A 12,721-nucleotide genomic window follows, 5' to 3' on the forward strand; every position below is an offset into this window, starting at 1 on the left:
AGGGAGACCTCTGTTCCCTCAGGTCCTGATGAGAGGGCCAAAAGCGCTAAAGATATTTCAAACAGACTGTTGCACGGGGACTATAGTGGTACTGGTGGAAGGCATTCAAAAATAAATGATGCTGTGAATGCACACTAGTGGATTCTGGGCAGAATCTGTGGGGCAAGAAGGCAGGAGTGAAGACGCACCCTGTTACACCTGGATACCCCCCAGGAAGCGTCACACTCCCTGACTCATTTGTGATAGTCACATCTCCCCTGCTAATCAAACTGGCCCTGCTGTCCAAGTCACAGTCCTGTACAGTATACTCAGCTGTTGATTTAAAAAAAAAATCTGCAATACATTCTCTGTTCCTTTCATCAAATTTCAAAAACAAATTCAAATATTACAGCTAAATCTATACATAATCCCAGAACATACCTCGAGTCACAAATCTCCACCCTGTGTATTATTAGCATTACCATACAGTACATCAGTGTGTTGAAGAATATTCCCTTGATATTCATAGCTCATTTGGGATTAATGTGTTGCCAGGCTAGTAAGAAATGATGGGACCTATTTTGATTTGTACTCTGTAGAACTTTTACCTTTTTTAATCAGTCAGAATAGACTAATACATTTTATAAGGTGATATGATATAGAGAAGGGATCTTATTCATGGAGTATACAGAGCAATAAACTGCATCTTTGGGTAGTTAGATGACACATGGTAACTACAAAAGCTGTTCAGTACAAATATGCTCCAATGCTGTGAATGTTACTCCTATTATATGACAAGATAAAGGATACAACAAAATCACAAATGAAAATATAATTAGTCTTGTGTCATGAGCGGTTTAAAATTCAAGGCATCTGTTTTCCACAGATGTCAATGGAATTTTATAGTTAGAAAAAAAGACTGGGAGTCAGAACTTCAAGGCTAAGATTTTTAAACATGGGTGCCTAAAGTTAGGTTCCTAAATTCATATATAAGCAGCTATGTAAAGTTGTCTGAGTACCTACTGAAGTGAATGAAAGCTGCTGGTTCCTCAACACTTTTGAAATACTTTGCTCATGACATTTACAATTGGACTGGAAAATATACTGCAGAACATACAGTAGGGATCCTATCTTGTATTGGCTAATGAGATTAAAGAATGGTTGTAACTTTACAGGCTTAGATAACCTAACTTGTTTTTCAATTTCTAGTTTCTATGAATCGGAGAAAAATTATACCATAATTATTTTGGAATATGGGTTTAACAGTTTTCAAAAAATCCATTTTTCTTACCTATAAACAGTGTGGGGAACATACACTTCTCGAACTGGGAACTCCAAAATCTCTTTCTGAGGACGACTGCGGTTTTCAGGAAATGGTTTCACTTGTAATAACTCAGGGGTGAGACAGCAACTGAGGACTTCTGAAGCTGGGGAGATCTCCAATTTAAGTGATCCTTAAAAAAATTACATGAAAGCTCAGCCCACCATTAAAAATAAGTAATGAAAAATAAAACCAAACCAAACATGCATAAGGTCAAAAGAAGTAACTAGGAAATATGAATTTGGGTTTTTAGTTTGAGGACTGCAGGAGAAAGAAATCTTGGTTGGAGAAAGTATTTCGTTATCTGAATACACAGGGAAGTAACCCACATAGATCCCTACACATCAAGATAAAATCTCTCTTCAGGTTTCATCATCATCACAGTAAATCCAAAAGGAACATGGCCTCCTTGCAGGTTGAGCACTTCCCAGATTGATCTCTGGGCAGGTCCTAAAGGTGATCTCATGGGATATTCAGTTTATGACCATCACTGGCGATCTTATCACGCCATTGAAGCTTTTGGCACCTACATTATCCCCATCCACGTAGTGGCATTCCTTGGCACACAAACTTTGGAATGTGTTGGTCTTCCAGTTTAATAATATGTCCATATCAAGAAAGCCACCAAAACCGAACCAGTTCTAATGGAGGTGGTTTCTGGGTTCAGCTTCAATTATCCTCATTTCTGATCTTGTCCTGACACTTAATATATGGAGCAGCTGATGAAGACACAAGACTCTTTGCGCATTCACATGTAGACAGGAAGGAAGGGATACCATATACTGAGTTGACTTTCTAGTCTTGTCGATTCAAAAAGGATAACATTTGTTAAGGGCTTGAATTGGAAATAAAGTAGTGATGCTCTCGCTAGCTTTGTGCGCAAAGCAAGCACTGCCTTACTTAAGATAGTAAATGAGGTGCAGATCTTCAGAATATGATTTTCCATATTTTTTCTTGCTTGCTGTGACCAGCAGTGAAACTGTTAACAATGGTAACATTTAAACTGTCATAATTAAACTTAAGATTTAATACTCTATTGAGATGAATGGGAGCAGTTCACACCGTCCAGAGGGGCTCTTCGGGCTGCCTACAGACCCGGGCAGTCATCCCTGCAGTGGTTACATTCAGTTCACTTTTTAGAGATTTTTCTGAGCAACCACAAGGGCTAGAGACATAATGTATTGTAAATGAAAGCTTAGAATCTGGAGCACAAGGAAGCCATCACAAAAAAGCACCAGTTGGTTAAGCTGTTGTGAGAGGCCAAATTCAGTCTCTGCCTCTGCTTAATTAACACTGGGTCAATTAAAAGGGAAAGAGACTAAACATTTTAATCACCCAACCCAATCTCTAATCCCTGTTCTAACAAGGTATTAGGGAACCAGTAAGGATCTTGAGAGTCTGCTTTAATCCCATTCTCCTCAAAAACTTCAGGTAAAACTGAAAAACCGAATGAACCTATTGTAAATTATTGATGAAAACAAACTAATTTAGAATATAAAAATAACTATAAATCTCTGTCTGCCGGGGTGAACAAATTAGAAGGTCAAAAATTAATGGCTGACTTGATGAAGTCATTAATAAAATAAGGAAGTTCCCTCATAACACAACTTATAGCCCTAAAAACCAAGGGGATAATTGCACAGGAGGGCTGAGATTTTCATTGGTGTTTACTGGAGTTAGGTGCCTATATCTCATCCCATCCTAAACACATTCCGTACCTGGGATGGACTTCACTCTTCTCTGCAAGGAGGAAGATCTCTTGTAGTCAGTTAAAAATTTGAATAGGTCTTCATCACTAAGTCGATCTCCTTCCTGTCAGGAGAAAGACAAATTAATACTGCTATAAGGGTACATCGTATGGTTACCTACTTTCATGAATTAGATATGTCTGCAAGACAAAGGCCTGGTCTACACTGGGGGGGGGGTGTCGATGTAAGATACGCAACTTCAGCTACGAGAATACCGTAGCTGAAGTCGACATATCTTATTCCGACTTACCTCCCATCCTCAAAGCGTGGGATCGGCGGCCGCGGCTCCCCCGTCAACTCTGCTACCACCGCTCGCTCCGGTGGAGTTCCGGAGTCGACGGGGAGCACATTCAGGGATCGCTATATCGCGTCTTAACGAGACGCAATATATCAATTCCTGATAAATTGATCGCTACCCGCCGATACGGCAGGTAGTCTGGACGTACCCAAAGAGTGAGTGGGTAACTCTGTGTTTTGTATGAATTATCCTTTTGTTCCCCACTGAGCAGCATTTTTTCAATTCAGTTCACTTTAGTACACGTTTACGAGCACAATATAAAACTCCACACACTCTAAAATAAAGAGCTTACTGTACCTGTTTTATAAAGGTGTTGACAGTCAGAGTGGTCGCTTTGAAGTTTGACACAACATAATTGTCCTCTGAATTGAGGCTCCTCTCAGAAAGTCTTCTAGCTTGTAGCATCATCGTTCTTCTGTCACCAGTACTTCCTTTCCCTTCAAGAATAAATTATGTTTTAAAAAATTCATCTTATTTTGTGTCACTATAAAGTCTATCATAAAGCATGACATATATACCTGAATTTAGTACTAAAGCACCACAAGCACCTTGTGATCTCAGGGGAATATCAAAAGACCTTAACTTCGTATTTTCCATCAACTCAGTGTAAGGCTATGTAAAACAATGTAGTAAGTGCAGTATTTATTCTGTTGAGAGAACATCATTGCTGCTGCGGCACGATGCTATTCGTTTCTTTAGCCCATAGGATGACAGGAGGTGAGGCAATCTGGTGTGTGCTATTGTTGGATTGGGCCTTCTATTCATAGTGGAAGACTAAAAGGACTGATCTTCCAGCAATATAAATCAAGAGTAACACCACTAAAGTCAATGGGATTCCACTGCCATAAAACTGGTGTGGAATCAAAGTCAGGGCTAGAATGCGTGCAGTAGGAATATGTACATCGTGCATAAGATCACATTTAGGGGCTCCAACTGACGAGTATGGCAACTTGTGAGTATTATGGGGGAAATGAAGGGAAAGCTGAGCAGTTCTTAACTACAAAGTTACTGTTGTCAAGAGAATGCTCTGATCCAATGACACATTGGTACCCTATTAACATTGCTACTAAAGCTTCACGTTGCATTGATTAGAATAATAAAACTATTACCATTTAAACTTTCTGTTTCAGACATTTCTTTTTCAAGTGTTGAAAAGTTAAAGAAATTGGTTAAGCTTATGGGAGCCCAGGCGAAAGGCATCCGGTATCTCCCCAAACGCTGACAGAAGGACTCAGCTTGGGCTTTCAGTTTCTCAACCTTTTCTTTGCTCTAAAATAAAGAAAGGAAAATACAACATATTAAAAGGCCTAAATTTGACTATGACTCTATGAAGGCAATTTTCAATGTGTCTGCTCAGCCTCCTTCAATTCTGTTTATACAGGACCCAATGCAATGACTACTGAAGTCAATGGGAGTCCTTGTCATTGTACAAGGCACATATTATACAAGGTCAGCTCGAGTACACGCAACTGCAGAGACGGTTTCTCTCTTTCTAGGTGAAATTCACCTTTGTGAAGAGAGCCAGCTGAAGACTTAGACGTCACTTAAGTCAACTTACATCCTCAAAAATGGGACTTGCTTGTTGCATGGGCCTTTTACTGACCCTCTGCACAGGGGTGAGCTTCCTCCTCAGTCTCTGAAGAGCTCACCTGGGAGGTAGTGTGGTGCAGGCAACTCACATCACATACAGTAGGGCACTGAACTGTAGTCAGATTATAACAGCTTTCATGTGACTACTGACCAGGTCCAAATTTGAACTAGTGACCAGAGGTACAAGATACAGTCCCCCCTTAAAGCTGAGTAAATAGTACCCATTATATAAAGAATCAGTAATTATATATTTACAGTTGAGTGTATAATATGCATTCTTGATATTCACCATAACAAGTCAATAGATGTAATTATTATATATATTCTGAACAGTTCCATCAGAATTATAACCCTTCTTTGTCTGAAATTGACATTCTAAGGCTACGCTAGCTAGCGTGTTGCCCCCTGCTCACGTACACCTGTTCATGCTAGCTTTCATGGAGCTAGTGTGAGTATAAATAGCAGCGTAGCTGCGGTAGCATGGGTAGTGGCAGTGCAGGCACAGCTTAGCTATGCTGTGTACATACCCACCAGTTTCAGGCCGTGTCTCTGCTGTCCCTACCCCTGCTACTGCAGCTACACTGTTACAGTAGAACCTCAGTGTTACGAACACCTCAGGAATGGAGGTTGTTCGTAACTCTGAAATGTTCGTAATTCTGAATAAAACATTATTGTTGCTCTTTCAAAAGTTTACAACTGAACATTGACTTAACACAGGTTTGAAACTTTACTATGCAGAAGAAAAATGCTGCTTTTAACCATCTTAATTTAAATGAAACAAGCACAGAAACAGTTTCCTTGCCTCGTCAAAACATTTTTTTAACTTTCCCTTTATTTTTTTAGTAGTTTATGTTTAACACAGTACTGTACTGTATTTACTTTTCTTTTCTTTTTGGTCTCTGCTGCTGCCTGATTGCGTACTTCTGGTTCCAAATGAGGTATGTGGTTGATTGGTCAGTTTGTAACTCTGAAGTTCTACTATATTTATATTCATGCTAACTCAATGAGAGCTAGCACAAATATTTGCACCCCTACTCACAATGTAGACATAGCCTAAAGGTGAGATACCTTTAGAAGTCCAAGAAACATTATCATTCCCCTCCTGAGAGGTAAATAATGATTAACTGAACCAATAAAGAGACATCTGAAGAGATGGTGCCTAAGTGCCCACATACACAAACAGATGATTTACACACACAAAGCAGTGATTTGTGTCCACACATGGTGCAAATATTTGTGCCCGCCAAACTTTGAAAATTCATCCCCTGGTTGTTTAACATTGCCCAAAAAACTTTCCAGTCATTGATTTCAGAAGAAGCAAACAATAAAAACATACATCATCTCATGATTTTTTCAGTCATTCACATGAGCCAGGATTTGCTTACATACGTAACAAAAGAATATTTCCATTAACTGTTTTGCAGATTCTAATTGCTTCCCCCCATCCTTTGTTAGCATTTAACAATCTTGACAGTATCATGCTTACCTTCCCACCCTCACTTTCTTTTAGAACCATGTAGGGTTCGGCACAGTCTCCAATTTCTCCTTGCTGAAGGACTTTTTCAATCTATCAAAATATAGTAAAAGTATGAAAGCCATAAAAGGAAAATATATATGAAGAAAAATACAATCTTTTGCTTTTGCTTCTCTGTAAGTATGAAAGAGCTGGTCTATTTCACAAGGTTAGCCCAGTACTAATACTATTAATAAATTAAACAAATACATAATATAAAATGCCTGTGATTTTCTCTGTGGAATAATCCATCATAGTAATTCTCCCAGATCCAAATCAGTGCTTAATAAGGAAGCAAAAAGAGTGTCACTGCATTGTACTGAATCAGGGAAAAGCTAGTGTATTCTAAACGCAAAAACAGCTCATATCAACTTCATTTGAGAGTTGAAAAAATACATAAACACACCAAATCAACACTAACTGGTAATTCATCAAAAACACAAACTGTAATTCAAAATCAAATGGCTTATTTCAGTTTGCTTTTAAATTTCTCTTGGACGGTGACACAGAAACCTATTAACATTTATAGGAGTAGTATACTGAGTGGCAATATAACTGTCAGTTTGTGTGACAGAGATGTCAATAGATTCCTACTTCTGTGATATCAGTGTTATCAGAATATCTCTAAACAACTAAGCAACAAGAAATTCTTGTTGATTATTACTACCCTCTCTGAAAACTTCATCTTCATAAAACCAAACCATAGCTATAGTCAGAAAACATGAATTAGAAACCAACAGACTGATACAGCCAATGCTACATACCTTTACTACTAGGTAGATATCAGAAGACGGGTAAGTGACGGAAAATACTGCAGACCTTGCCTGACTAGATGAGTCAATGCAGGGGGTGTGAGATCGTAAGAATCCTTTGAACTGTTCTGAATTCAGGTCACAATGAAAATTTTCAGAGATCTTTAAAACCACAAAAAACAAAATTCCCCTATAGTTATTTGTTATTATCCATTGCAAAGCAAAAGTGTATCAAAGGATAAAACATGAGAAGATAAGATATAAAAAAAGTTAGAAAAGCAGTAGCCAGAACTGCAAAATTAATATGGAAATGCAAATTTGCATACATGTAAAATTCCCATTGATTTAAATGGATACAGGATTAGACCATTATGGTCCGATTCCACAAAGTGCTGAGCACCCCTAAGCTTAATGGGCCCAGTGGAGTCACCTCACAGCAGACTCAATACATTTCAGGACTAGGTCCTTAAATTTTCACAGTGAAACCAGTTTTGCAAAGAGGGGCTCTGTAGAGAGGAGATCACAAATAGCCACACAACACATTTTTGTGCCACATGCTCCATGTAAATTGAAGATCATCTGCTGCAAGCATTTCATACACGTGAATTCCAGCTGAACAAGCACAACAGCAGATTTTTACCATACTTCCAGTAAACCAGGGTAAATTGCCCATTTTTGGCAATGTACCATAAATTGTAACTTCAAAAGACAAGTCACAAAAGAATAATATAAAGTACAGAGCCAAATGTCCTAACATTTTCAAATTTCAATGAAATTCAGCTGAAAAAAGAACAGATTGTTATTAGCCAACACATTATTAATGTTTTATTATTGTCCTTTGTTCTGCTCTACTGCACTCTTACCTTTTTCCTTTCTTTTACATCATAGAGGGCTATGCATGCAAACAATGGTTCTATTTCTATATCAAATCTGTTTAGGAAAGAGACACAGAGCATTAATACTTCACTCTTGTGACTGTGCATATTCAAAAGTAAAGGCTCTATTTTACCTGCTGTTTCCTTTATGAGGAAAGGAGAGATGGGCATGAGACACAAAGTTTAGATTCAGATCTCAACTCTCCCAAACTTTGGGAGATCTACGGGTCTGGGATTTTTGTTTTAACCTTTAGAGAGACAAGGTGCCTGGTTCTCTTGTCTGTTAAATTTGCTTTGCACTCAGATGACATTTTCTGCCTGGTGAAGGATTCCTCCAATTTGAGAAAAAAGAATAGGAGTCTGTTCTTTTTGCGGATACAGACTAACACGGCTGCTACTCTGAAACCTGTCCAATTTGAGAGATTCCTCCTCCAGAGCACATTGATTCCTATGCCACCCCAACTCCCAGCCTCTGGTGTAAGAGATGTACCTGGAAGAAAGGGGGCGTTGGCAGAGCATTCCTACACCCTAATGATCCCTGACTGCCATAACAGCTTTGGGGGCTGTTAGCAGCTGGCATAGTTTAGAATGGCTTTGAGGCTGCTGTCAGCTAAGCATGCAGGACTGATTCTTGTTGGTCTGATGTTGTGGGAAGCTGTGGTTAAGTTGCATTTTCACCTAGGCTAGTGTCATTAATTTAACTCCATGTTAATCCCTATGGATATCAGTCACATCTCTGAAAATCTGGTTCATCTTCAAATAAGAGGGTCTGGGATGACGCAATCATTACTCTTGTCGTGCTGAAATGGCATTTGGCAGGACTTTCACATTCACTATTTCTTGAAATTAACAATAATTTCTGAAGTAATGTCCTCTAATAATATGTGGGTGCACACACAGATGACTCCAAGAGGAGCAGGAGAGGAATTGGCTATCTGCTTGTACTTTCTCATGTTTTCAGAAAAACAATCCTAGCCATGAATAACATGGAAGCACAGATTGCTTCCCTATTTAAAAAAATCCAATAACACACACACAAAGACTAAATGAGTTTGCTCTTATTACATAGTTTGGGTATTTTTTTACCCCATTGTCTCCTTGACAGTCTGAACATTTATTTAACCACAGATGGACAATTTCTTTACAAGTATCAGCCAAAGAAAGAATAAGGAATCCAAACGGACCTTTGACATTAAAGACGTCTTATAATGGGTGCTGGTGAAATATATTCTACACCATAAAAGAATAAGCATGTGATGGTCACATGAATCCTGAGAGAGACAGAAAGACACTTACTTCAGTGTCTGCAGCTTCACCAAAATCCTGTTGCCCAGATGTTCCTTTGGGCAGTCTGGAACTGGTCGTATCTCCACCGCATCCTCCTATTATTAACCACATTATTAGGCACTTATTAATTACGAATGGAACCCTTACTCAGTGTAACCAGACAATTACTATAAACAAACTGATTGCAATGTATTGCCTTCATTGAAGAGTGTTCTCCCTCACAAGGAGGAAAGTAAAAACTGACATTTAATTTGAGTCTGGAACTCACTACTATTCTGTGTTTGTACAGTGTCTAGTAAACTGGGGTCAAAAATAATAAATTTAAACAGATTTGGACCTTTCACTACAATGCCTGTATTTTCCACACAAACCATTTAAAATAAAGGGGGCCACATGGTAGCATTCCCACCCTGATCTTGGCACAATACACATCCAAACATTCCCCTTCCATGGGTGTAAGAGAATTGCAGACTTTATCGTCACTCAAGAGAGCTATCTCAATGCAAAATCCTAATGGAGACAAGGCACAGGTAGTTTTTACTTAGATGAAGCTAATAAAGGTTGACACCTTTTTGCTCTGAAGACACAATCTAATCTTCAGTGGACTTTTTTTTAACCTCCTGTTAACTGTTTGCCTATTAATGGGAGGTACTTAACACATCTGTAAAGGGCTAGAATGGACGCTCCCCACCCATTTGTTCCCCTAGAGTAAAGAATGTTTGTAGCCTTTTATACTGGGGTGAATTTCACTGGGCCTTAATGCTTCAACTGGTATCACACATACCATACCCTATCCCATGTGGAAGTTAAGGGACGGTTGAATTAAATTTTGACTTAATTAATATGCTCAATACAGCCAAATATTTACTTACGGTCAGACCCCAACAGCCATATACAAAATGTCATCTGAATATCAATCCATAGCTCATCCTTAGAGGAAATGCCCCCTCTGAATAAGGAGCAGACACTGTAGCTCTGTAGCCAGAGAGGCCTGTGGAACTTCCTTGGATCAGCAGACTCAGAGGCCATTACCTTCTGCAGGGGGCTCTAATTCCCATATTTATTAGCGTCAGAAGAAACTAATATACTTTTTAAGATTTTTCTATCTAAAAACGTGACACTAAAATGCACATGTTGAAAGTCTCAGAGCTCACCTCGTCCATGGCTGGGTAAAGGGCAAAGAGCTCTGCATGCCTATTGGCTCGCCGTGCTTCTTCGTTCTGCCTTTCAAAGTCTTCCACACTAACATGCTGCAGCAGATTTTCCAGCCGTGGGTCAGGCTGCAGGCTGCGTAGATTAAAGTCACACGATGTGAGGGTGGTTCGTCCGGTCTCATCACAGAGTACATTTAAGGGCCTGGGAGCTTCCTGTTGGAGAGAGACACAAGACTGAAATCGCTAACAAAAAAAGGATAACTTGGACACTGGAGCTACTCAGAGCTTGTTTTTACTTGGGGTTATCCTTTTTCAAATATTTCCTCAAACTCAGCCATGCTGCTAGGCCTATATAACATTTGGCGATAGGTAGGCAGACAGTGTGCTATGACCATGGCTGATTACATGACTCGGTCCTCTCTGTTCCCTTGTATTCTGCACTTGCTGCCTCTCATAATAGGCTTCGATTATAAACTCTTTGGGGCAAGGGGCAGTGATTTTGTTATGTGTTTGTACAGTGCCGAACACAACAGGGCCTCAATTCTTGACTGGGAACTCTAGGTCCTACCACAAATAATAGATGATAATATATTACAGTTACTTTGTAAAATTGATCTATTATGCATTACTGAAGACTTTTAGACCACTTTGTATCATTTAGATTTCTTTGCACTGTGGTTGGGAGTTACAGTGTGAGATTGGAGCTGTAATATGGGTATGGTGACACTAGTACTCATGAGCTGGCACTACTGTTTAAAGGACCCCAAGTAAAAACTCTGGTTGTGTAGTTGGGTTTGCTGCTAGAGTTGGGATAGTGGTGAAAAAGCTAGGCTGTGTGCCTCTTCTTCTCCAGTCCTGCTTCTGGAGGGGAGTTGGGAGGATTGGGCCATGAGTTACCTTCCTCATTGGTCCCAAAGAGGAGAGGGGGTAATGGGATAGGACAGTGATTCTCAAACTTTTGTACTGGTGACCCTTTCACATAGCAAGCCTCTAAGTGCACCCCCCCCTTATGAATTAAAAACACCTTTTTATATATTTAACACCATTATAAATGCTGGAGGCAAAGCGGGGTTTGGGGTGGAAGCTGACAGCTCGCGACCCCCCACATAATAACCTCACCACCCCCTGAGGGGTCCCAACCCGCCCCTCCCCCAGTTTAAGAACTCCTGGGATAGGCACTGCCTCACTCCTCAGTCCCACTGCTAGGAGTGGAGGGGAAGATCCAGTTGCAGTTTGCCTCTCCCTCCAGTCCCAATCAAAAGTTTGGAGGTGTGAGAGAAGTCAGGTCATGAGTTGCTGAGACTATATGGGACCCAAAAGCTTAGTGATCTAGGCAGTTCCTTCTTTAACTTGGCTCTGTGCTCAAGAAGGATGACAGGATGGTAAAAAATGGTGGAAGAGAGTTATCTGTGCTCACTTTTGAAAACAGAAAGGAATCAGGTAATTGCACAGGTTAGAACAACAACAGTAATATGGTTTGTACTCCATAACTTCAACTACACTGGGCCAGATTTATCCCAGGTCAATGTCAGCTGCTGCTCCTGACCTTTGCAGAAGCCACTTCTGCAACATAATGTCTCCAAGGAAGGGGGAAAACAAAAAGAACTAAATCCTTCCCTTCTACTAGGGTTATCATACGTCCGTTTTTTCCCGGACATGTCCGGCTTTTCGGCAATCAAACCCCCGTCCGGGGGGAATCGCCAAAAAGCGAGCATGTCCGGGAAAAATACCAGCCGGGCACTTCCTCTCCCGCAGCTGCTCTGCTCCTCCCCTGACTCAGACTTCGGCTCTGTTTAAGGTCCAAGCTGCCCGAGCCAGTGCTACCAGCTTCGGGCAGCCCCCTTGCCTGCGGACCCCAGCCGCCAGCTGGGCACTTCTCCTCCCCAGCTCCAGCTGCTCTGCTCCGGCGGCGCAGGGTCCGGAGGCACGGGGGCTGCCCGAAGCCGGTAGCGCTGGCTCGGGCAGCTTGGCTCTTAAACAGAGGCAAAGAGTCAGGGGAGGAGCACAGCAGCTGGAGCCTGGGAGGGGAAGTGCCTGGCCGGGGGCGCAGGGTCCGGAGGCATAGGGGCTGCCCGAAGCCCGAGCGCTACCGGCTTCATGGTTTGCCGGGCAGCCTCCAGACCCTGCACCCCCGGCCGGGCACTTCCACTCCCGGGCTCCAGCTGCTCTGATCCTCCCCTGACTCTTCGGCTCTGTTTAAGAGC

The 12,721-nt window shown here is 41.0% G+C and overlaps 1 protein-coding gene across 2 annotated transcripts in view; it reads right to left on the reverse strand.

Moving 5' to 3' along the window:
- The window catches only part of DOCK8 (dedicator of cytokinesis 8), a 127,368-nt gene that overhangs the window by 70,999 nt on the left and 43,648 nt on the right, over positions 1 to 12,721 (reverse strand). For both annotated transcript variants that reach the window (XM_034774195.1, XM_034774196.1), the window contains 9 exons: positions 10,518 to 10,730; positions 9,373 to 9,458; positions 8,065 to 8,131; positions 7,214 to 7,363; positions 6,423 to 6,503; positions 4,456 to 4,615; positions 3,644 to 3,783; positions 3,019 to 3,112; positions 1,271 to 1,433 (listed from right to left, as the gene is read on the reverse strand). In XM_034774195.1, the coding sequence (XP_034630086.1) occupies positions 1,271 to 1,433; positions 3,019 to 3,112; positions 3,644 to 3,783; positions 4,456 to 4,615; positions 6,423 to 6,503; positions 7,214 to 7,363; positions 8,065 to 8,131; positions 9,373 to 9,458; positions 10,518 to 10,730 (1,154 nt within the window). The remainder of the gene's footprint in view (positions 1 to 1,270; positions 1,434 to 3,018; positions 3,113 to 3,643; positions 3,784 to 4,455; positions 4,616 to 6,422; positions 6,504 to 7,213; positions 7,364 to 8,064; positions 8,132 to 9,372; positions 9,459 to 10,517; positions 10,731 to 12,721) is intronic.

The sequence above is a fragment of the Trachemys scripta genome, chromosome 6, assembly GCF_013100865.1.
Source record: "Trachemys scripta elegans isolate TJP31775 chromosome 6, CAS_Tse_1.0, whole genome shotgun sequence".
Lineage (NCBI taxonomy): Eukaryota > Metazoa > Chordata > Testudines > Emydidae > Trachemys > Trachemys scripta.